Source organism: Phyllopteryx taeniolatus, chromosome 15 (genome assembly GCF_024500385.1).
Source record: "Phyllopteryx taeniolatus isolate TA_2022b chromosome 15, UOR_Ptae_1.2, whole genome shotgun sequence".
Lineage (NCBI taxonomy): Eukaryota > Metazoa > Chordata > Actinopteri > Syngnathiformes > Syngnathidae > Phyllopteryx > Phyllopteryx taeniolatus.
This window is the reverse complement of record NC_084516.1, coordinates 17,582,199-17,608,174: the sequence shown is the minus strand read 5'-3', so window position 1 is coordinate 17,608,174 and position 25,976 is coordinate 17,582,199. Positions and strand designations below refer to the sequence as shown.

Here is a 25,976-nt window from a genome sequence, read left to right as displayed (position 1 = left end):
AATTCCATTTTTTTTCTCAATATATAAAGATGTAATTTTCCAAAAATGATTTTAAATAATTTCTGTTGGCAGTTTTGGAGGCACGGGGTATTTTGCACAAACACCAGGGTTCATGTAACTCCTATGTCAAGGTATGATATGCATCTCTGTTTTTGTTTTTGTAGCTGCTATTTCAAAACATTTCTGCATGCAAGTCATTACTAATTGTACTTTAACGGTACAACAGCTGGTCCTTTACAGTTCTGGAACACTGCAGAATGATGTGTCATCACATGTGGGGAACACGTTTTAGAATCCCGGCTCATTACCAACACCACATTGGCGTCAGAATTAGATTTAAGGGCCTATACTGTAATTTACTTGCTTTCATGACAATTCCACTTGAGGATTGTATTTGTTTTTTTAGAATTTAATGGTGGGTCAGATCAAATGCTCTTGAGGGAACTTCATGATCCACAAGTCATTGGTTCCCCACCCCTTATTTAATCCAATTGATATATTATAAGAACTTTAATAAAACTATGAAAAAAATTACAATGTGAGTTTTGATTTGATAGCACTGTCACCTTTAATTTAATTTTTTTTAAAACAAATCTCTGGCTATTCCAGCTTCTCCCGACATTCCCAAAACACGTATGTTAGGTGAATTGGAGACTAAATTGTCCGTAAGTATGAATGTGAGTGTGAATCATTAATTGTCTTGATGTGATCTGGAAAGGCTGGCGACCAGTTCAAGGCCTAGTCCCAGACTCTTGCACAAAGTCAACTGGGATAGGAACCACAAGCGCTATAGAAAACTGATGGATTAATTGTATTTCATGTATGAATTTTAGGGCATTAGACATGAGATTTTTATTTCTAATTTACATTATTTCGCCAAATTTTGTAAAGCAACCTATTTTGTTTGTTTTGTCAGGTGGGCATGTTTCCAGACAGCGACCCCAGAGATCGACAGAAGACGGCAACGGTCCATCAGTGTAAAAATCCTGTCTTTCTTCACACCTTTTATTTGTAAGCCCTCACACAATCTACTCTTATAGAACTTTTGACTATGCTGACATGCTGTTTATTTGTTATTACAGTGTGATATGTGACAAGGACCTTGACAAGCGAATGCTCTTCACAGTGTGGAACTCTGACTGCGCCTCCAGGTATCTGACATAACTGCTCAGGTTACGGTAAACTAAAAAAAAAAAAAAAAAAAATCTATAAATGCATTTCTTTGCTCACCGGAGCAGCAAAATGTCCTTTTTTTATAATTAATGTTGCCATTTTCCTCTGTGCCTGTGACCACGTGTGTTGCTTTGTGTGTTACTCTCGCCTCTCTGCCGCAACAGAATGGAACAGGGTCAACGCTGGGGATAGAGGACATATACTGTATGATGGCAAAATGAATACTTTTAAAAAAAAAATTTTTTTAAACTTTTTAGCAAAAGTGCATGTATGAGACAGAATGTACACTATAGAGATTTACTTTATAGAGTGACAGGCTGCCATAAAGATAAAGACCTGTTTTGGAGCGTTTCTGGGACGCAGATTAAGAGCGATTTACTCGTCTTTGGGAAGCAATTAAGCCTTATTCACACGAAATGTCTGCTGCTATTTATTAGGAAAAGACACGAGTACGATTCCTTCTAAGGCCTGTCACAGTGACTGCATTCCAAGGAAGAGGATTCATTAAAAGCAGAAGTGTGTTCTCATGAGGAGAATTTAGTAGAATTTTGCACAAAATGGTCACAACGGATAACCAGGAAAATTATTTGTATCAGAATGCTTTAATTAAAACGTGCATCACCTGTCATAAGAGGGAATTTGTTTTGTTTTGTAATATAACAATAGATGAGATATAATATTTTGTCAGTATAGTCAGCCAGCGCTGCAAGGAATGCCAAGTTATCCATGTCCTTTCGCCATCGTTCCTGTCATACTGTGCTGCAGGTTTTTGTTTGCACATTGACAAAAGTCCTGTTTTTGCTTTTAAGTCCTCATTTTATAAAACACCATTCAAGCAACAAGTTTTTTTCTCATGCTTTTGAAATTGTAGGGTAAAAGCTGCTGCTGGCTACTAGTGTGGACTGAATGGGTGGAAACCATGACGAAATGAAACGCCAGTATTTTGAGGTTAATAGCCTGTCAGCAACATATTGCGGGAAAGAAAAAAAAGAATTATGAACTAGTAAATTTTTGAACAGTGGATGTAATTCAAAATTTTAAATTATGAACTATGAACTGAACTTTGAACTAGTTCGCATAAAAAAGGAACTTTCCCAACACTGGTCTACTGAATTTCGTTTTATAAAAATTAAATAAAAAAAAATAAAAAAATTGTTTAATAGGTTTTGTCTCACTTGACTATTAGAGAGAGAGAAAAGAAGGTTGAATAAGTGCATTTTCATTATCCAAGGACTACACGTATTGAAAAGCTACACACAAAAATATTAATCTTTGTTGTTGTCTGGTATTTGGCTGCCAATTGCATGGTCAGCCCCTCTTTTGATTTAATACAATAGCATGATGAAGTATTCCAAGGAAAAGGACAAGATTCTTTTTTTATATAATCATAATGATCTGCATGTAATATAAAAGGCTTTAAAGCATACTGACCTCATTGATGTTTTTTTTAAATGCTGTTTATGTGTTTTTTGTTCGAGCAGGATGAGTGTGCTGCTTGGCTGCATGAGCTTTGGTGTGCGCTCCCTTGTACAACCGCACAAGGTGAGTTCACCTGGTACAGGTACACTAGACCGATTCAATTTACACTGTGAATGTGTGTTTGTCATTGTGTGTCTGTGAGAGAGAGAGAGAGAGAGAAAGGGAGAGAAAGAGAGTGCGTGCCTCCACTAGAGCGTGAATCTAACATTTTATTGCAGTGTGAATGAATGGCAGTGGCCTTAATAGTAAAGCGCAAACACTGGGGTTCCCCGTGTCAAAGCCAGCTGAGATAGCATGGAGAGCGCACACACACACACACACACACACACACAAACACCTGTACATGTATTTCAATCTCACATAGATTGTTGTTGTTTGTTAAAATGTTACTAAATTCTTGCAATAAATGACCAAAATTCTCACATCAATGATGGGAAGAGAGGAGGAAAATGCAAACACAATAGAAAATGAGTTATTCTGCAAATGGTTATCGGTCTCGATCTGTTCCCTGCAAATGACTGGAGACCAGTTTAGGGTGTATTCCACCTTTCGCCCGAAGTCAGCTGGGATAGGCTCCAGCACCCCATGACCCTGAACAGGATGAGCGGTATTCAGAATGGATGGATGGATCGACTTTTAAACGTGTAATATGCTTTTATTTTGCACAAAATGCTACATTTTCCATCGTAGTATGATTGTTAGGAAATGACATGAACGTATATATGATGGATAGAAATATTTTCTTTATAAACAAACAGTTGTATTGGACATCAGAAATGAACATAAGTGACATAAAAACACAAGACAAAACAACACATTACAACAACACATCGCAAGAAAATCCAGGATCAGTGGCGAAGATGTATACAGTAAATATTTGCAAGTGTACGTGATCATAAATATACTAAAGTTGCATTTGAAATATATATTATATTTTGGTATGATTTTCAAATGTATACAGTTGTGCCTTGAGATACGAGTGACCTGACATTTGAGTTTTTCGACATACAGAAATCGGTGGACCAACACATGTAGACAGATAATATAACAATACTCCCATATATTCTTTATCCTCTGCGAAGAATGACGAATATTACTGCAGCTTACTGAGAAGTTGTGACAGTCCCCACACCAGAAGGACCAGCACAATAGCCATCAAGTTGAAGTAACACAGTTGACACAAACTGTTTAATTCTTTACATTTTATTTAATTATGTCATTACTGTATGGTTGTATAAAGTGCAACATTATAGAGTGCTTTTTTTCTGATTAAAAACACATTACCAAAGTATTGTTGGGTCTTTATGGGAGGCTGGAACAGATTAATAACATTCTCATTCATTTCAATGGGGAAATATGATTTGGAATATGTTTTCAGGTACGAGCGTGGTCACAGAAGGAATTAAACTCATATCTCAAGGCACCACTGTCAATAAAAAAAAGAGTTCTTGTCTTAAGCAGCAGGAGTTCTTCAATATTTGCCCTCATTAATATTTAACTGCTCTCATATGCTAATGAGGGAGCATTAACATTGACTTACAAGGTCTTGAGTGACCTTGTCCCTTATTTATGCCTTTGAGAACTTTCTCTTAGTACTTAGGTGGCCTTCTCTGATTCATTAAACATGATTCGATTTTTTAATAGTGATTTTTGTTTCATTAAAAAATACAATTAACATGATATAATTGACATTTTCAAAAATTTTTCTGTGAGCATGTGCTATTTATTTTCAAAACATTCCCATTGGTCAAGCTGCTAGCTGTATAGCTAGTTTGTACTAGAAATGGCAATCAGATTTAAGACCCACGTTGCCTGGTAGATTTGCAGTTTACAGTGAATGGAGTTGAAACTATACTGACTGACTGTTTTGTTTTTAAAACGTTTTTTTTTTTTAACCAATCAGAATTAAAGTTGGTCTGAAAAAGTGACTGGTCAGAGCTAGTTAACCAAACTGTACCTTTAGCAGAAGCTAGCAGCTTCACAGAGAAAAATGTGGATTTGTGCTCAGTTAAACTCTTCTGTTGAATGCTATTAGAAAATCTTTTAGTCAGGGAGGTTATGGTAATAACAGCTTTTTAATGGACTAAGTAACTCTAAACTCTCATATATTCTCTCACTGATGTTTGGACTTTATTTTATTTTTTTTTTTTTTACATTTCTAAGCCTTTTATCCACTTTTGTTTCCGAACCATACAAGAAATAATATCGTAGAATAGTATAAATCCCTCCCTGAATCTCTGCATACTGTACCATCCTCCCCTCCCCCCCTTTGCTATGTCCCACTGCCTGCAGAGATCTGTCCACTCGGTTAAGATGCTTTTAAAGCGGAGATTATTGTTACCGTCCATGGCATGGCATTATTTAGTACAATAAGACGGGCCTCGTGCTTCTTTGGATGTGTGTATATTTGTCTGTGTGTGTGTGTGTGTGTGTGTGTCAAGAGAAGTATGCTCTTGTGACAGCAATGTCCTTGTTTTTGCATGAGTGTGTTCACATCATTCACATTACAAATCAGACGCCTGCTGCCATGGCCTGTCATAGCTTTATGTAACACACACATGCATACACCATCTGGCTCACAAGGCAGAAGTGCAGAAGGCGGGTGGGGGGGGTTGTAGAGGGGTCATCATCTCCTGGAATAAGCTAAAGGATAGTGACTAGTGACTGTGTAGGCCCTGGAGGAATACAGTGGGTTAAATTCTATTTCTGTGTGTGTGTGTTTCTGTGCATGTTTAATGCTTTAAATATTAGCGCTTGACACTGACACGTGCATTGTCAACACTCGGTGCTCTAGGAGGTCCGAGGATGGTACTACCTGCTCGGGGAGGAAGTTGGCGTGAGGAAGCATCTTAGAGTGCCTGCGCAACACAGCTCACATGACGCCGGTAAGAATTGTTCATATACTGAACTATATAGAGCAGTGCACAAAAGCCTTCTACCCCCATTAGCCCTTCACAGGCAAAATACTGTGCAATCATTTTTGATTTCAATCATTTAATTTAAAAAATTCAATGTAAACTTTTAAATCCCAGAAGGTATTATAACAAGGCATTTAAAAAAAACCAAAACAAATCTTTAGTTACATTGAAAAAATATGCAGTCCATTTGTACTAGTTATAGGTGTAACCAACATGAAAACCAGAGAGCTGTCCATCAGTGAGAAAGAAGCAATTGTGATGCTGAGAGAATGGCGGTGAGGTGTTTCAAAAGTCAGCTTCGTAGCGGGTGGAGGGGTGTGGGCGGGGGGCGAGGGGAGCAGTTGCATGACACATGAGGACCGTCCCATGGGAACTGTTTTGAATTACGATAAAAGATAAAAGAATTACTTGTTTTGCTGAGTTATTGTTTTGAAATCCTCTTTTATCTAGGCCACATTCTAGGGATAAATATTTACCAAACACGTCATACTGTACAAATCCATCTGTGCTTGTACGTGTGACGGGCTTGCGGCTTCTTTGGGCGAAAGGTGTTTTGGCGAGGGATTAAACGGGGAAGAAAGCGAGGCTTTGGGGGAGTGACGAGAGAGAGAGAGCGGGTGGGGTGGGGAGGGAGGTCTTTCTGGACCGAAGCCCGCCACCGCGTCACACTCGCCATAGAGCGACACGGAGCTTACTCCCGTGCTGCTCGTCTCCTGCTGCTGCTGTGGATCTCCCCTTCACTTTCATGTGCGTGCATGTGTGTGTGTGTGTGTGTCTGTAAGGTCCCCAGTGACGGCAGCCTACTCTAGGTGAGTACTATGTTTGTGTTACCTTCTTTACACAACAGAAGTAAAGTTGCATCCTCTTCATCACTCCCCCCATCATCCACCATTGTGCATCTTTGATTCCTTTTAATCATCCCTAGCTTACTCCCCTCTCCTTTTATTTAGCTCCCAATTGTTTTCCCCCTTTTAGAACCCCGCCCCAGATCACCACCACTCTCTGTCCCTTTATAAGGAGCTTAGTTTACCTACAGTACCTCAAACAACTGCTTGCACAATATAATGCTATCCAATACAAGAGCTGTTTCAAACAACAGTACAATATAATTAGTTTATTATTGTGAATGTATCTAATATTTTGACTCATGTCACTTAACCTACCCAGGTATCCCCTGTTTGTTTATATGGGAGGTCCTTGGTTTACAAAGGCAAACATGGGATAAGATTACGTTGTCGCCATCCATCCATCCATCCATTTTCTTTACCGCTTGTCCTCACTAGGGTCACGGACTGCTGGAGCCTATCCAAGTTATCTTCGGCCGGGAGGCGGGGTACACCCTGAACCGGTCGCCAGCCAATCGCAGGGTACATGGACACAAACAACCATTCGCACTCACATTCACACCTACGGGCAATTTAGAGTCTTCAATCAACCTACCACGCATGTTTTTGGGATGTGGGAGGAAACCGGAGTGCCCGGAGAAAACCCACACAGGGGGAGAACATGCAAACGCCACACAGGCGGGGCCGGGATTTGAACCTCGGTACCCAGAACTGTGAGGCAGCATGTGGTAACACTTATTCAATAATGTAGGTAGGAGTAGAGCACTAGAAAAAGTTAATTTCAGTGGAAAACAAACACATCTGGCTTCAGATTGTGATCATCTCATGCAGTGGTAATACTTGCCCCACTACTGTCTCATCCGATTCATGTGCGAGTGTGTTCTCTCTCCCTCTCTCTCGCTCTCTCACTCTCTCTGTCGCTCTCTAGCTATCTCGCTATCAAGCTATCTAGCTATCTATTTATCTATTGATGTATTGATCGATCGATAAATAAATCGAACGATCGGTGCATACTCATGCATTTGAATGTTACCAGGCCAGCTGGCAGAATGTAGGCCATGGAACTGCAGCACAATGCACAAACACGGAAATGTTCAAATTCACATTTAGTACTATACAACTGTATGTGCGTGCGTGTGCCTTCCCTCCTGGTCCATCTTTGGGATCATGTTTCCAGTTAGTCTTCAGTCTGTTGCGTTATTGTGACAATGTTTAGAGAAAAGCTAGCTATCCACCTCCATGTTTATTACAATGATGACAGTCTAAACAGTTTATCAGCAGCGGGGAATTCCAGAGTGTGCCGGGCCGGTGCAGTTCCTAGAGTGTGTGCACTCACTGGGCCACGAAATAAGAGCTCTATCATAAAATCTGCATGGACAAAGATAATGCTGTGGTTTTAGTTTGGTCTAAATATAATAACATATCAACATTGAAAGAAATAAAAACTATGCAGGCCGACTGGTTAGCACATCTGCCTCACAGTTCTGAGGACCCGGGTTCAAATCCGGCCTCGCCCGTGTGGAGTTTTGACGTTCTCCCCGTGCCTGCGTGGGTTTTCTCCAGGTACTCCGGTTTCCTCCCACATCCCAAAAACATGCATGGTAGGTTAATTGAAGATTCTAAATTGCCCATAGGTGTGAATGTGAGTGCGAATGGTTGTTTGTTTGTGTCCTGCAATTGGCTGGCAACCAGTTCAGGGTGTACCCCCTCCCCCCCACCCCCCCTCTCGCCTAAAGAAAGCTAGCATAGGCTCCAGCGCACCCGCAACCCTATTGAGGATAAGCGGTACAGAAAATGGATGAATGGATAGAATCAATGTTATATAGCAATATTAAAATACATAATAATGTACAGCAATAATAAAAAAAGATTGAAAACATATTTTGAAATTCCAACGCGACTCAAAATGATTGATGATGATGAGCATCGTATAATTGTATTTTTTTTGTGGGGCGGGGGGGGGGGGGGGTTATCGTGACTCAAAACAACAGCATTCATTCCTTGAACAAAAATGAGTAGAGCAGAAGAAGGCTGGGAAGAGATGGACAGCACTGTACAACTGTTTAAAAGTGGCAGGCGTGGTTCAGTGGTGTTTTAATTGGCGATTCCTCAGAAAATACTTTTTCATACCATTTTTGCACAAAATGTAACGAGTTCGCTCTCCCTTCTTCACAATTTTAACAATAATTATCACATTTTCACTACAAATAAATAATAAGTATTTTGGGGGGTTCTTTGTCCCAGTCAAACTGTCAGTCTGTCCGCGTGGTTCCTTATCTCCCAGACGATGACAGTTAATTACACTGTTGGTCTGCAAAAAAAGCCCTGCCTCCTTAACTCCTATTGAGTGTGTGCCAAGAGGCGGAACCCTCAAATTTGCGTGTGAGTGAGTGGCAGCCAAACATTCCTCAAATGCAGAAAAATGACACGGCAATTGTTTATTTTTATTTTATTTGTTGCAGAAGAAGAATGATGGGACATGCAAATACTAACCCTATAGATGCTATCCAGCTTATTGGTGAAGTTAACATATTAAAATCAAGCTTAAGTTTTGTACGGATGCATATAAGTAATGAAGTGCTTGTACTTCACTGCAGTGACACACGTATCAGTGGAGTGCTCCTTGTATTGTAAATAATGAATGGACGAGGTGCTCCCTTCGAACACTTTCCTTGCCGGTTTAGCATGTGGACTACTTAAGAGTACTCATCAGTGCTTGCTGCTGTGTGAGCGGATTTTTACCCCCTGTCGATGCATATATTAAAAAATGTCTGTTTCACTTTTTAAAATGGACAACTGGATGCATTTATACACATGGACAAATGGAATGCTGGGCCTGGGAAAACAGCCTGATTATTTGTTTTAGTCGAGTACTGTTAGTGGTGGTCTTTCTGTTTCGTGTTACAATTTTGGCTTTGTTTGGTATTTGGACTTTATGTCCTTGTGGTTTTTTTCCCGCATATTTGTGTGCCCACCTGGCATTCATTAGTTTATTCCATGTTTTTATTACCATTGCTTGTCTTTCCTGTTTATTGTAGCCCACAAGCATACATCCGATCCAAAGTTGCTCATCTTTTTTATTTTTCACTTTATTTGGAACATATCGTCTCTAGCCAACAAAAAGCCACAATTATTTCTTCAATCATACCATTTATTTATTTATTTAGTTAGTAGTTGGTTAGTTCGTTGGACAGCGACAAATATTCATATTTTGTGTTTTTACAACAGTGCTTGAGATCTCAAATTGGACCAAAAAAAAACCAATACATTCCTCTTCATTTTTGACAAATGTAGGACATTTTTTTTCTCAATGAATGATAATGATGAATGAGGAATGAGGCTGAAACCAGCAGCACAGCGGCCCAGTAGTTAGCGCGTCTACATCACAGTTGTGGTTCAGTGTTCAAATCTTGTTTCGATTTTTCTCCCTGTGCTTGCTTGGGTTTTCTCAAGAGTACTCCAGCTACCCTCCCGCATTCCAAAAACATTAAAGACTCTAAATTGTCCATAGGCGGGAATGTGAATGGTTGTTTGTCTATAAGTCCCCTTCAATTGGCTGGTGACCAGTCCAGGGTGTACACCTCTTTTTGGCCAAAGTGAGCTGGGAGAGGCTTCATACTCCTGCACGATCCTGATGTCAACAAGAGCTATAGAAGAGTTGTCAAACCTTTTACACCAAGTGGATGGATGGGTTGATGCAATCTGTAATTTAGCAACGGCACCACTTGTTAAAGCAACCACAATGTAATTGCGCTGTTGTTCTTTTCTGCAATGAAACATGAGAAAATACACAATACATGGCATAGATAATGGTCGTCTCCGGGAACAGTTACCTCGCCATGCGCAAACGTGTGAGTGGCCATGTTTTGTCAATCACCCTCCTCCTGGAGCCCAATAAAATACATTTCGTTAATTGACTATGGAGAGAGTTAATGATCAATTAATCGATTACATTATTTTGGGAGAATCACTATGAATGTTGCGAACTCTTATTTCCATGGCAATATTGTAGTAAGCAAAGTAATTTTGCCCTTTTTCCGGCATTGATGTAGCTTAGCTTCCACTGCTGCTGTCATGTTGTCCTTTGAGAGTGAATCAAGAGCAATTGTATTCCATACGCACCAACAATCAATTAATATCCTCCAATACAATATTGCTGCAATATCCTGTTTTTAGCCACCAAACTCATTGAATCACCACGGCACCATTTGCTGGTTTTTGCCAAGTAGTCCAGTTAAAATATAGTTAAAACTTATTTTTAATAGGCTTCTTTGGAGTGGACAAACATGTATGTATGTATGTATGTATATATGTATTTTTTTTTATTTTTTGCAGCATGGCAGAGGTCTGGGCTCCATTGAGTGCTATTTTGATTTCTACTTCGACATGTCTCTAGTCTTGTGCCATTGACTACCCTCAGGTTCTTTCAGCCTGAGCGTTAGCATCGTTCCCCCCACATTTCTTTACCGAAACCCATCGTGACATGGGCACTGGAAACGAAATGTGTCAGGCGTGGGCCGGCTGCATGCGGCATGCCCAAGAGTCATGGCAGTCTTTTAATGTAGCACGGTCATGTGATAAATGAATCAGTTGCTTAGTGGGCGCTTTAGTTATTCACAAGCCAAAGCCACAAAACAGCCGGAAGAATTTAATATGTACTGTTAGGTCAGATCTCTTGTCATTTTTTATATGTTATTGGTGGTTTAGCCAGTCGTGTGGAGAGAACTTAAGCATTCTAGACTTTTGTATTAGAATATGTATGTGCTCTATTTTTGTGCTGTCCCTTGTGCAACATATTTGGCCATGTGGATTTATTAAATAATACAAGTGAGTTGTTTTATTGTATTTTGGAGGGAATTTCAATGCTCAGATAATGTATCAGTCTTTTCAAACTGATAGAAACCGAAACTGTCTATGTTTCGTGATGTGTTCCTCTCAGGTCAAGCCTTCAGGTTTTAGAACAGAACAACATTGTTTTTAAAAAAAGTTTAAATTTACCTGAAAAAATCCAACTAGCAAGCTCTTGCTGCTTAGAGCTTAAGTAGTAGTACAGGAAAGCGTGCATAAAATGGCTCATTCAGAAATATTAGTTGTGGTTAATTCGCAAATTCACCTACTCACAGATTTTTGGGGGAACCGAGCCTCTGTTATTCGCAGAAAAACTCCATACTTATTGTATTCAGCGGGAGTGGATAGATAAGATGGCATCACCCATGTTTGCTGCTTTGGTTCACGATAGTTTTGCCAAATTAGGACTAAACACTATCATCATCATCATCAGAATTTTTTACGTGTACTTACAGGCAGTGTACATTGTGTCTCTTTTGTGCTTAGTTGCAAGCTGTTTTCTGTACTGTATCTTTTAGGGTAGGCCTATAGTAATGTTCAGATATATTTTTAAGCATTGGAAATGTTATTAAATTGTTTTGGAATTATAGTTTTTATTGTATATTCATGGTTTAAACTATTTATATAGGCAATTCTAATTACTTTTAGGACGCGTGCATTATTCGGGGAATTTTGCTATTTGCGGTCAGGCTCTGAGACCCCAATCCTGCGCCATTAGCGGGGGTCCACTGTGATTTCATACAATTGCAATCCAGTCATTTGCCCATTGGCAATCAAGATTTCCATCTTTACCGAGTACACAATGCAGCCTCGTTTATACGAATGCTTCATTGACAAAATTCAAAGGTCTCCAAATCTTTACAAAGGATCAATCAACTGTTTTGGACTGGCACAGCATGGGAGGTGTCCACCCCTGTTATAGAAAGTAGGTAATTTTTGTTCGCTATGGCAATGTCCAGTGTACACTACTGTACCGTCAAAAGGACTACATCAAATATTGCTACACAGAGTTGCTGTACAGCTGCTGTTCACACTCTTCAAATCAAATCAAATTAGTTGGTTGACAAAACAGCAGTGTGGCCATCGTCCATTGTTTTTAAGTCAACAGTTCAATTGACGCATTTGCAATAATCTTTGAATTGATGTAGAAACGGTGTAGTGCTACAAGTCTCCGCTTTTGCCATCAAGAGTTTGTTTTGTTTGTAGTTGTTGGAAGGTGAAAAGCGGGAGCGAGTGTCAAGTGGATGAGTGATCTTGACAAGAGTCGAGTCGACTTGTTCACGCTGGAAGACTGCCAACATCTTTATTTCTTTTCTTTGTTTTTCCTTCTCTAATCTTCCCTTTCCCCCCCCTTTATTGCCTCGCGTGTATACTTTTCCCACTGGCCACTGCCTCCACCGTTTATTGTCGCTCCGACTCTCCCTCTGTTTTGATGTCATTCATGCTTCCAGCTGCTTCCACGCCATCGTGCCCGATGTCCTAATCAGACAAAAGGCTTCACTCCTGGGCCTGACGCCAGCCAGGTTGCCCCCACTCTCGTTCCTTGCCGGACCCCTGACGTTTTCCAATTCAGACGGAATCTTCTTTTTTGTTGTTGTTGCTGTTTAATCTTCTGCATTTCCATGGTGACCGCAGCCTGGAGACTGGACCATGTACTGTGGGTTAGCCCAAAACTTGTCCAAAAGTAATGTGTGTAATTTTCTTTTGTCAGTGTACACGGTGTTTTGCCTGCATTTGAACTTTACCAAATACTATATTACTTAGTATTTATAACTATACATTTTTGCACCCCACTTTTGTTTGTATTATTTTCCTTAACCCTAAAATTGATAAACATTACAGTATTAAAAAGACCTCTTTGTATAATGCAGTGCAGTTACACAGCTCTGCAGACTACAGTCCTCTGTGCTGGGTGCCTCAGACTAGCACTGTAAATGACTGATCATAAAATGTTTGCAAAATGACATGTGGTAGTCGTAAGTGACTATTGTTTACTCATACTGGGAGGGGCTGAAAATCACCCAATGTTTCAGAAAACATGAAAATACACATCAAATTCAATAAACATTCATTTTTTTTGCAGATTACCATGACAACTGCGAATAGACATAAAGAAAAAATAATTATTTTAGCAAGCGCATTTGTATTGTTTTTATTGAGATTGTAAAAGTTAAGAAAATACTCAGGCAATTATGCTGAGAATATGTTGTATTAACATTTCCCATGTTCTGTGGCATATGGTTAATAAGGCAGAGCTTTTGCTACAGCTCGTTTTGAACCTCATTACATTGGGCTGGCTATATTGTGTTGCCCATCAGCAAGCTTTTAGAAGTTGTCAAAGCAGAGTGAAGCACCTTAGGCGTGGTCCTTTGACGAGTCAGGGACTTGATTTGCCAGTGAATGGGTTATTTCATGAATTAAATATTCAGCATTTTCATCACTAACGTTTTACATCATTATAGTCATGTAGTCACTGACTAAGGTTTACTCTAATTATATACAGTATACAGGTATATAAAATATGACAAAATATAACAATACAATTATTTTATCACAATAAAATAATTTACTGTACTGCAGTTCATAGACAAATACTAATAAGTAAAATATACAAAATATAAAAAAAGAATATGAAATAATAAATAGTAAAGATAAATTAAATCAATAATAACAATTAGTCAAACATTCGACTAAAGCTTCTTTATTAACATACTGAAAGTCTATTTATAATAGCGTGGTATTTGTTAATATTATTATTATCCATCTATCCTCTTAACCGCTTAGCATCACTAGGGTCTCTGGTGTGCTGGAGCCTTATCCCAGCTAATTTGGGGTGAGAGGGTACACCCTGAACTGGTCGCCAGCCAGTCGCAGGGCACATATAAACAAATAACCATTCACACTACCATTCACACCTACGGACAATTTAGAGCAGGGGTATCAAACTCATTTTTGTCACGGGCCACGTTGTAGTTACGATTTCCCTCAGAGGACCGCTACGACTGTGAAACCATATAAATGGTTACTCGCCTCATATTATTGCATATACACAAGAAATAGATGAATAACCAATTCTGAAATCAGAAGTCAAGCATACTGGGTTGTTCAGTTATTGTAAAAACCAAAAAAAGGGGGATTGGTAACAAAAAATGCTTACACAAAAATTGATTACACATGACAATTTAAAATTTTGGTACAGATTTTAGCAAGAGTCACAGGAGTTGATGCACATGATTTGCTTCGCAGGCCGGATCTGGCCCCCGGGCCTTGAGTTTGACACCTGTGATTTAGCGTCTTCGGTTAACCTAGCATGCATGCTTTTGGAATGTGGTAGGAAAACGGTGCACCCGTAGAAAACCCACACTGGCATGGGGAAAAGATGCTAACTCCATACAGGAAGGCTGGATTCCGGATTTGAACTCACGACCGCAGATGTGCTAACCGTGCCGCCTAGTTATTCTATAATTCTATATTTACTGGATATTATAGACCAGAGGAAATACATTTTGTTTATATGAAAAATCAATCCATGTGTACCTCACGAAGTGCCCGGTTAGGAGGCGTAATCCCATCTCATAGTCAGTTGATGGAGATGTGACAGAAAAAGGGCGTGGCATTCTCGGGAAGATGGTTTGAGGGGATTTGCCTTTTCTTTTAGGAAGTCAACTCGGAACTTTGCGAGAAGAGGCGGACAAAGTGATGAACGGGCTGTAAACACAGAAAGGCGGATAGGCAGCGAGGCGAAAATCCACATTGTGACCCGTGTGCTGAATGCAGCCTTTATGAGCATTAGTTAAAAGAGACACATGAGGCGGGAGTCTCCTGTAGCCATGGCAACCCTCCCAGGAGCCCTCTGACGGACGGATAATAGAGTGAGAGAGGAGTTCCTTTTCTCTTCTTTACCCCTCCCTCCTCTTCCCTCCCTCTCACTTGTTCTCCCTCGCACTCCTCCTCTCTTGGGCACTTTTGTGAGATCCTCGCATCTTGTGGGATTTTACCAAACTCTGCGTTGTCTTTTTTTTTTTTTCAAAGTTTGCGCTGAAAAGTTTAAATCCCAGTCTGGCTGGGCAGCGCTCGCCTTAATTACCCTCGCCTTATCTGAGACACTTTTTTTATGGACTCTCAGAACTATTTTGGGGTCTTTTGCATCCAGAAGGTGAATTTGTGGCAGCAGAAATGTGCTCCAAAGGCACAGTGTCAGCCCGTGATTCCTTTGTCTACATTTCAGAGGCCGTGCTGTCGAACCATGGTGCTGCCCCTGAGACACACCGACCTGAGAATATGCAATGTTTAACGGTGAGTAGGGCACCTTTCATTACTTTTCTTAATTTATGTAAAAGCTTCATTCATCTCGTTTTCCTTTTTATGTTTTTTTTTTTTTTGGTTGTTTTCCCTGGTTTTCGCATGTGTGCATAGTCACGGATGCTGAGACCGATAACCCCTGACACGGCTCGGTGTTCAACAAACTCATCATACATAAACACACCCTCACTACGTTACGTTATCTGCCGTGTGAGTTCCGTGCCATACATTCCCAGCCACCATGGCAACTAATCGAATTTGGTCTTGGAGAAATGAGCGGCAAAAAGAACATGGAAAAAAAAGAAGAAAACGGAAAAAAAAAGCCCCCATACTTCGCTGAAGATGCATGTCAAGACGCCTGTTTGCATCTGACTCATACGCGAAGCGGAATGACGGCTTGTTATGAGAGACGCGAAGTTGTTTACATGACGCTGTAGTAAAAAGCGAGCACTTTTCCTTTGGATGTTTCAAAAGGTTCCTGTACAGACAACAGTTCTCGCTGTAAACGCTGTAATGTGGATGCCAGGCCAGTAAAGAGGGTCCTCTCTTACGCTAATTGTTACGACAACTGACTAGTTTATGCAGCGGCGTAAGAATAAGTTACTGCCATAGTTACTTTTTTTTCCACTTGATTGTTTAATATTTATGGCATATAAGTATTTGTCATGTAAATATGTAATGTAATTAGGACTCTACTACTTTGTTAGCATAGGTTAGTGATATATTACTTTCGGATTTATGTCCAAATTTGGGTTACATCGCCGCCGTAGCTATGTAACTCAAAGAGCGAAACGAAACTAAAAAGAGTTCTCTGTATGATGCAGTGCAGTTGCACACCACTGCAGACAACAGTTGCTTGTGCTGGGTCCAGCAGACAATGACGAGAAATGATTGATCATTAAATGCCGAAGGCGAGGCGTTCTCCAAAATGACCTGACTTGGCACATGGCATGATTATGTGGTGAACACAATGCGCATGTGTACGAGCTGCTTGTCCCCTTGGATCTTACCCTAAATTGTCTTTTGAATAACCTTCATTGGCGTATACGTGAGGTCCTCGGTTTACGATCCGTCTCCTTCTGATCCTACTGTATGTTATGGCAGCAGGAAAGTAACCGGATTTTGTACAAAAGTCGGAACGCGCCATACTCATCACTAACCTATGCTAAAGTATTAGATAAGTCATAATTACAGTAAATATTTGTATGAAAAACACTGTAAGGCTATATATATATATATGCAATCCAATAAAAAACAGTAGGTAGGTTGGTGACAAGTGACAACGCATTTTTGGAGCTGTTGCCCAAAGTACTTCATTGCGTACTGTTCGTAACCTTGAAACATTGTACTGCATGTCTGCATTGTTGTTGACAAAGGTACAGTTTGAGAGCTACTGTACAGTAAATACTGCGCACAAATCAGCACTGCCAGTATTGTTTTAGTTGCTGTACTGCTTGAAATAAGCATCAGAAAATGGGTACAGGATGAAATAGATGTCAAACTGCAAAAATGTGTGTGTAGTCTTTCGCCTGACACGTACGATTGAATTAGAGCAAATGATGGCAAAAACATGGCCTCTTCTGCTGTATGGAGGCTAGCTAGGGGTCATGCATCAATTTAAAAATGACGGTGGAAGAGCCTGTCAGCTGTTTGGATAGATTTTGAGTTGTATAGCTGCTGAGACCATCTGCTGTTGAACTTCATTGGGAGCATGTGATGTGTAACTGGGTTTTGGCTTGGATGTCCTGATGCTTAATCTCCTTATGCTTTTGTGGATTCACTCCCGGGTTCTTCCCCGTAGTCCGAAGACGACCATGTGATTGTAACTGGTTGATTGAATGGTATGCTTTCCAGACTGACAGCTATTAGAGAGCCTACTGCACAGGTTAAGCCGTATAGATGCTTGATCGTTCTCGAGTCGAGTATTTGCATCATGAAACCCAATTACCTGGAGCGCTTGCGGGGTTTCCCACCGGTCTAGTATTGACCCTTTAGGGTCAACGTATTTCTTTCTCATATTCAATTCCTCGTAAGGGTGCTTACATTAACAACAATTTAAAAAAAAACAATTCTGTTGAGTAAGATTTTCATGTTGATTAAAACTAAAATTGGCATGCTGATTCCAAAATTGCAGTCAGTTTTTTTCTAGCACGGCAGTTTTTTTTTTTCTCTCCACAGTTTACCCTGCAGATAAGTAAAATTCCATTGATTAGCTGTAGTACGACTTGCCAGTTGATTACGTTTGGACTCATCTACAGCTACGTGGCAACTGAGATAGTCCGGTGAGAGGTCAATAGCTCCCAATAGGTCAGTACTATCGATAACTGCAAACAGAAAGCTAGCATAGTAGGAATTAAGAGGATTTGTGCCATATCCTTTACCAAACATAATAGTGTTAAGTAAACATTGCTGTCATGGCTGTTTCTTTCATATTTTATTGTATGTCAGTATTTGAAAACAGGCACATATCTGTTAAGTACAGTATTTTTCATATTTTTTAAGAAAACGGGGATCTATAGTTAAAAAAAATTACGTGATAGAGAAAAACAGATACATTTTGGATTCTGCACCCAAAAATGAGTTCAAAACAGCTGTCGAACCTAACTCAACAAAAATTGTGTTCCCCAGTGTAATCTGTTCTCAATTGCCCTACCTGGATAAATAAAGGTTAAATAAAAAACAATGCAGATAAAACACTCTATATTTTGATAAGTGATGACACAAAACACTGCTATCTAGTTAGCAGCTAACGCTAGTGACTACTCTTAGCAAGTCGACCCTACTATCTGAATTTCATCATCTCTTCGGCCTCATAATTGTCCTCCATCCATCCATTTTCTATAGCGCTTGTCCTCATGAGATTTGCAGATGAGCTGTATCGCATATACCCTGGACTGGTCGCCAGCCAATCTTGAGGCACATATAGACAAACGTCCATTCACAATCAGATTGGGGACAATTTTGAGTCTTCAACTAAGCTTCATTCTGCGTGTTTTTGGAAAGCAGAAGAAAGGAAGCACGGGGAGACCGGGGAGGTGTGATTCAAACACAGAATCTCAGAACTGTGAAGCAGACGTGCTGACCACTCCTCACTGTGTTTCCCCCTCTCCTTTTTTTTTTTTTTTTTTTTTAATCAGACATACTTTTCCAACCAGTTTTACTTTCAACAAGTTTTATGGAAAGATTGTTGTACAATAAATCACAGCAAGAACATTATTGATTTTTTTTTCACCATATCTGATGCTCCTGGTAGCATCTGGCCTCTTATGCGCCCAACCACATTTGTGAGTGGAGGCTGCCTTCCTTCCTTCTCCAGGCCTCGCTCGTTTTCCCTCTTTTATCTCACCATGGATCAGAGCAACAGATGATTGTGGCATTTGTGTCAGGACGGTCTCACGGGAGAGTGGAGGGAGGGGCAAAGTACATTCACGAGCGAAATTAGAGGAGGAATGGAAAAGCTTTTTAGACTTTATTCTGTTTTTTTTCCCCTCTGTTACTTTATCCTTGGTTCTCCTCTTTACTTCTCACCGCCTCACGGCCGAGGCCCCGCTCCTGTGATGTGCTGCACCACTCTCCTTTTATGTTGACGATACAAAAGTTTTTAAGGGTCTCATTGTGGGCTTTTGGCACTTGAGATGTTGGTCTTGATAACACTTGATCTACTCCATAAAATCACAAGGTTATTCAATGAACATTATAGCTACTATTCAGTGTTTTGCTTCTTTTTTGGGATGCTTTTTTATGTACATTCAATCAATTTAAAAGAGAATGTAAAAAAAAAAAAAAAAAAAAAAACATTTTGCGTTGTTTGCCTCCTGTCCTGTGGGCTGCAGTAATGCATTTTTACATTGGCCAACTGCTACACACAGCAACATAAGCCACATAAATTCCCTGACCAGCACGTTCACCTGGGTCTGCGCTGAAATTCTATGCAATCCGCCTATGCACCACCCCTAATCTTGCTCGGGGTTTAACTAACCAACTAGCTTGCTAACTAACCAACAAACCATGAAACGTAACCTTGTGTCTCACACGATTCAAGTGTCAAACATTTTTAATCGGCATGCAACTCAGAAAACAGTAACAATGGATGCATTATTTTACAGAAATGAAATGATTTATAATGTACCTGAATCAAGCCATTAAAATATTGTATAAATACTTTTTAAAAAATAGAAACATATCAATATGAAGTATGAACAAGAAAGATCTTGTTTTAAATAATAATAATTACAATAATACAATAACTAAAAATAAATGTGAGGTCAATCAAAATGCATTATAGATCTGTAACTGAATTTTAGTTCCAGCTTCGGTTGCACTATTTGATCCTTTTGAATAATTTTAATTTTCATATATACGTAGCATTTAGCCCACATTTATTTCTGTATTTTGTATGGACTTTTTCAAGACTGCCTGCATAATTCTCTCCCAAAATGATCCTCCCCATTGACCGAAGCAGCAGAGGCTTCGCGAGTATTATCAGCCGTTGCACACTGGTCGCCGCGTCCCTCTGCATCACTTTTCTTGTCGGCTAGCATTAACTCCTGATCTGTCACTGTGATAATGTCTCTGACACATTTGTCTGCTGGCCAAGTATCAGAGCGAAGGGCGAGGAAAGCTGCGAAGCGGGAGTTTGGATCTCCCCGAACGACGAAGATGATTATTGGTACACAACTCGGATACGTGTCATGGCTTGTTCTCATTACCATTTTCAAATGCACTAGTTCCCCTTAAAGAACCATGGCACAGGTGGGAGAGGGGGGGTCTCCCGTGATTTGACCTGCTGTCATTTCCTGTCCTTGACAAAGCCTTAAAATCCCAGTGCAGATGATCCAGCCATGGAAGTGCATTTGCGTGTTGTACCCGACAAACAGACGAATTCAATCAAATGACCAATTATCTGCAGCTCATTTGTAATTGATTTCGGGTGATGGATCACCTGCCGCTGTATGCGGCAGAAATTTCTATGTGCATTCTGCTTGTATTATTATCAAGTTTGAGAGTCACAGAGGTCCGAAAAGGTTTGCTTGTTAGCACTCTCCTGATTATTGTTCAATATCAGGACCGTAATGAAAATATTGGAAATAGAAATATTTTGCTGTCACCATGATAAGACCTTTATTAACTGCACAGGCAATTTTTTTAAGTATCATTTGAACATGTTACTGTTATATAGTGTAAGACGATTATCATTTTGAAAAAATGATTACTGTAATATTAATAACAATTAAACCACACGTGTCAAACTCATGGCCCGGGGGCCAGATCTGGCGCACCATATCATTTTATGTGGCCCGCAAAAGCAAATGATGTGTGTCGACTTCAGGTTTCTTGCGAAAATAGCAAAATTATAAATTGTCTTCACTTGTAAGATTGTTGAGATATTGAAAGCATTTTTTGTTCCCCATCACGCTGTTAAAATAAAAGTTGGAATAGGTGAAAACATGTTTATATAGGCTTCTGATTTCAAAAATAGTTATTCATAAATTTGTTGTGTATATATAAATATATGAAGCGATAATTCATTTATATGGGTTCACTGTCATAACGGCCCTCAGAGGGAAGTCAGGACTACGATGTGGCCGTGACAAAAATGAGTTTGACACCCCTGAATGAAACAGGAATTTGAATTGAATTGAATTGAAGTTTGTTGTTTTTGTCCACTTAATTGACAAATTAGTAGTAGCACGCAATAATAATACCCTTTTCTAGGCACTCAAAAATGCTTTACAATCACACACATTATTCATTCACTCACACCTGGTGGTGATAGGCTACTTGTTTAGCCACAGCCGCCCTGGGGCAGTCTGACGAAAGCGTGGCTGCCATTCTGTGCCCCCCCCCCCGACCACCACCAAACATTCATTCATCACAAAAAAAAAATCACAGGTGTCACACCCATATTTTTCCTTGAAAGTTTGGTTAAATTCCAAATTTTCAGAATTTCGAGTTCGCTGTTTCGCCAACTAAGTAGTAGGGTAAATAAATTTAAATTGGCGCACAAGTGTTAACCACTGTACAGCGAATAAAACACTACATTTCCATAACATGATGATTAAATATGCCTGCCAGTTGCTCTACCTTTTAAAAATGTGATAATGGCCAAAGTACTGTAGCTTGTCATTAATGCTACTAATCAGTCGACCCGACTGTATGGCCTTCCAGTTTCCATCCACTTTCTATAACGCTCGCCTCATTAGTGGTAAGATGGAGCCTATCACCCTTCACTGGTCGCCAGCCAATCGCAGGCCACATATAGACAAACAGCTATTTGCACTGACATTCACACCTAAAGACAGTTTCGTCTTCAATGAATCTACCATGCATGTTTTTGGAATTGGTGAGAAAGCTGGAGTGCCTGCAAGAAAACCCACACAAGCACAGGGAGAACAAACTCCACACAGGGATTTCAAAACAGTGAGACAGATGTGATAACCACTTGTCTATTATGCTGCCCATCTTTTTTTTGTTTCGAATTTAACATTTTTATCCCAAAACAGATTTTTCTTCATCTTTTGGGGCAATACATTCCACTTGGACAGTTGTCTCACATCCCTCTCTTTTGGAACAATGTGACCTTCAAAATGTTGGAACTGCTGTGTCGGTTTGAATGCGTGTGAGGGCGCCGCCTCCTTTGATAGCTTCTTTTTTACATCCGGGAGAGCGCGAACCCACACCACTAAAGACCAGATTGGCCTCATCTGGCGGGCAGACAAGCATTTCAATCTCCTCTCCCTGAGACATGCTTTTCTTCTCGCCCTCTAATCCGTCCTTCTGCCCATTTAGAGGTGAACAGCGCCGTGTGAAAGCGAGACAAAAGTCTTTTTTGTGCGCTTGACGTGGTAACCTTAGCCCCTTTTCAAAAAGGCAAACAGGGAAAAGCTGCCATAGGAGGGGATCTTAGGAAAATGGGCCCTCTGCGGCCTCTTTATTAGCGCTTTACAGACTGACAGTGCTCTCTCTCTCTTTTTCTGTTCCTTCTCTGTCAGTGTTTCATTCCATGGGACTGCCAATGCCAGCGACAGACATGAAAAGACACAAACCATTAATTAATGGGGTTTGCGCCTGCTCGCACTGGTTGCTGTCTCGTGTGTGCGCAAATTGGACGAGGCGATGTTCACAACTCCGTTGAACTTTTGCAGAAGGGTCATGCGTAGGCCAAGTACCAGTAACTTTGGCACATATTCAGATAAAAATGCAAATTGTGAAATTTGTTTTCACTTTGGTCTGTTTGAGCCACTGAGGTGTGACTGACGCAGTCCACCTCGGTTCACCTCAAAATGGGACCCTCCATTCATTCATATCATCTTTTGGGAACGAGGATGTAGGTTGCTAACATACGAGCAGAAAGAAATTTAAACTCCATTAAATTAAGAACTCACTAAATAAAAAGAAAAACGTTCTAAAAAGTTAGTAATTAGACAAAACTACATTTCACACAAAGTTTTCATCAAAACCTCTTAAGTCAAACACTCAACTTCTTTTAGTAGAGTAGGAATTCTGTCAGAATGGTAAAAAAAAAAAAAAAAAAAGAAGCAGTAACTGGAGACACCGCCTTTTATCATTCAAGTGAAGTTGTTTTTAATGATTTATTATTAATCGTGGTTCAATTATTTTTACACTTGTATAGTTACATATGTTCATATGAGAACAGTGCCCTATTCAACTAAAGAAGGTTTTATAATGATGACACTTGGACCCTGGAAAATGTTTTATGTATTTATACTAACTAATCAGTTTTGGGTCCTTTCTCTACAAATTGCCATTCTAATTGATGTATTTTTTAAAAATCAGATTACCTCCACTTTCCCATGGGTGGTGAAATTAAAAACAAAAATACAAGTGCTGTTTGGATAACTGGAAGAGGAGGAGCGATAGTCAGAGATTCGCAGAGCTGTGACTTTCCGTACAATGTGGTCGGCAGGGGAGGGGGTGGGGGCTTGAAAGGAAAAGCAGAGGAAATATGGAAGGTGAAAACATAACAAACAAGTCTGGATAGAGGTCGAGGGAAGTATCTACTCACTTGCGTCACAGTCCACAAGTGGTGCTCGCTTGCATTTTTCGGCTGCGTAACAAAAAAAAAATAAAAATCATTCCATCTCATTCACACACTTGTTGCTCAGACTTTCATCACAACTGTGTGTGTGTGTGTGTGTATCTGTAAAAGTGATCTGCAGCACCTATGTGAAGCTCATAGTGTGGACTCAGGAAGCAAATGAGCCTTATCGCAGGCAGACACTCAAACCTATGTGGCCCGTGGAGGTTGGCGAGGTATGCGTGGGTCCATGTGTGCATTTACGAGTGTGAGTGTGTGTGTGTGTGTGTGTATGGGGGGTTTCGGTGCTGCTGGTGGTGGTGGGAGGAACTTCCTCCTATTCTTCTGCTGCTGAAGAGTTCCCATGAGCGCCCCTGCCAGCAGCGAGACAGTGGCCTGAGCGCCAGTCTCGCCTCCGCGTCGCCGGCGGTCCATGCAAGCGGAGCTCAGGAGGCCAGAGAGCAACAATCTGGAAGACGAAGGCACTGAAGAAGTTGCAACCTTGATTGGCATTTTTACCACCAATCATTAAATGGAACATAGTTCAACACGTGGAGCGACAAATTTGGGGATTTGACATTATCCATACAAAAAAATTCCAACTGAGGGAAGGCCGAGATGATCCACAACACACTCAAGTCCCCCCAGGAGGAGGAAGAGGAGGAGGACGAGGTGCAAAGTCCCATCCGCACGCATTCGGCAGCGCAGAGGCGGCTGTGGAGGTACTCGGGCTACATGGGCACCAGACGGCCCGAGACTCAGCGCCGCAGTGTGTGCGTGCTCTCGGCAGACTTGAACGGGACGACGGGAGGAGGAGGAGGGGGCGTGATGCACACCATTCACGGGCTGTGTCACCTCTGCATCGGATGTAGGCTTCCACAGGTGTGTGCGCGTGCTAGTGTGTCAGGCTTCAAAGTGGTCAGAACAGCGCCTCAGGCTACAGATGCAACACAAGACCTCCAAAACCCACCTATTCTACCGTGTGATTATTACTCTGGGGCAGCACGGTGATAAAATGGTTGGCAGGTCTGCTTCACAGTTCCGGGACTTCGCATGCTCTCCCTGTGCGTGCATTGTTTATTATTTATTTTTTTATCCTTTTGCAGGTAGCGTACTCTGCCTTCCTCCCACATTCCGAAATTCAATTTACACTATTCTGCATATATATTTTCTGTCGCACACCACACACAGAACTGAATCACACACATACAGGCATAGAAGGAAAGATGTCAATAAAAGGACCCCTTGAGCTGGGGGAGTAGGGACAGCACATTGTTCAAGGGCTCAAGGGCACTTCGATTGGAGCCAAAAAGCAGACACGTTGTCATTTTTACAACCGTGACCTTTTGGCTCCAAAGCCCAAGTCTTTACAGATGTTACTGCCACCCCATAATGAGGATAATCGGTAAAGAAAATGTATGCAGGGATGCACTATCACTGTGGTTTGCATTGATTTATCATGCAATACACTGAGAGTTCTACTATTTTGATTACCTCATTTAAGTGTGGTACACACACACACACACACACACTGATCATTTAAAGGTGCCATGCCAACAAAGTCAAAAATATTTTCTGCTGTTTTATGCATAACACCGGTCCAAATGAGTCTGTGACATGGTTTGAGTTTGACATCTATATGGGTTGTCGATTGAATAAATAAACGAGTAAGGCTTGCAAAATGACCAGATCGGATTTCTGTGTGTTTGTGACACAGACTCGTCGATTCGTATTGGCAACCGCCCAGTCAACTCAGCTGAACGGCAACACATGATCGAGTCTCAGCCACCAAACTATACAAATAGAGTCTGTAAAGTGTACGTGTAGTAGTTTACAAGATGAAATAACGAGTCTCGCGGTAATTTTCGCCAAAATGTGCACAAGCAATGAACATCGCGCGGCAGTTATGTTCAAGAGAATGGGAATGCATGACCAGCCTCCTCTTTTTTTTATTTCCCCCCCCCCCCATGTCCCCTTTCAGATCGCGTTCCCTATTAGTGGGCCAACAATCTAACGCTTGCTGACTTCGGCTTCACAATGCTAGTGAATCCAAGAATCTAAAAACTACGTCACTGTGAACGCTTGGTGGCCACAAGCCACAAGAGGCCGTGAGCTCATGATGTAGCAAAGCGAATATGCATATTGAATATTTATGAGACATAGCTTGAAAAATGCTATTTTGTGCATTTCCAACTCAAATTATCTTGCAAACCTGATAAAAGGACATCGAAGATTATGAAAAAAGTATGGCATGGGACCTTAAGAATAAGAGCATTTTTCCTCCTTTGCCATCAAAGTTCCTTTGGTGGGCGGTGTGTTAAGAGTGACTTCTTCTCACAAAACTGCTAGAAAGAAATGACCCGATCCGACAAT

The 25,976-nt window shown here is 40.7% G+C and overlaps 1 protein-coding gene across 8 annotated transcripts in view; it reads left to right on the top strand.

Annotated features, from left to right (window-relative positions):
* The window catches only part of rgs3a (regulator of G protein signaling 3a), a 158,601-nt gene that overhangs the window by 12,045 nt on the left and 120,580 nt on the right, over positions 1–25,976 (top strand). For 4 of the 8 annotated variants that reach the window (XM_061799894.1, XM_061799892.1, XM_061799893.1 and 1 more), the window contains exons 4-9: positions 73–131; positions 917–1,011; positions 1,083–1,151; positions 2,655–2,715; positions 5,447–5,537; positions 15,492–15,559. In XM_061799894.1, coding sequence (XP_061655878.1) covers positions 73–131; positions 917–1,011; positions 1,083–1,151; positions 2,655–2,715; positions 5,447–5,537; positions 15,492–15,559 — 443 coding nt within the window. Of the gene's footprint in view, positions 1–72; positions 132–916; positions 1,012–1,082; positions 1,152–2,654; positions 2,716–5,446; positions 5,538–6,230; positions 6,380–6,872; positions 6,938–15,207; positions 15,420–15,491; positions 15,560–23,590; positions 24,486–25,976 lie in introns of those variants that run through there. The other 4 variants (XM_061799897.1, XM_061799899.1, XM_061799898.1 and 1 more) reach the window with 4 other exon arrangements.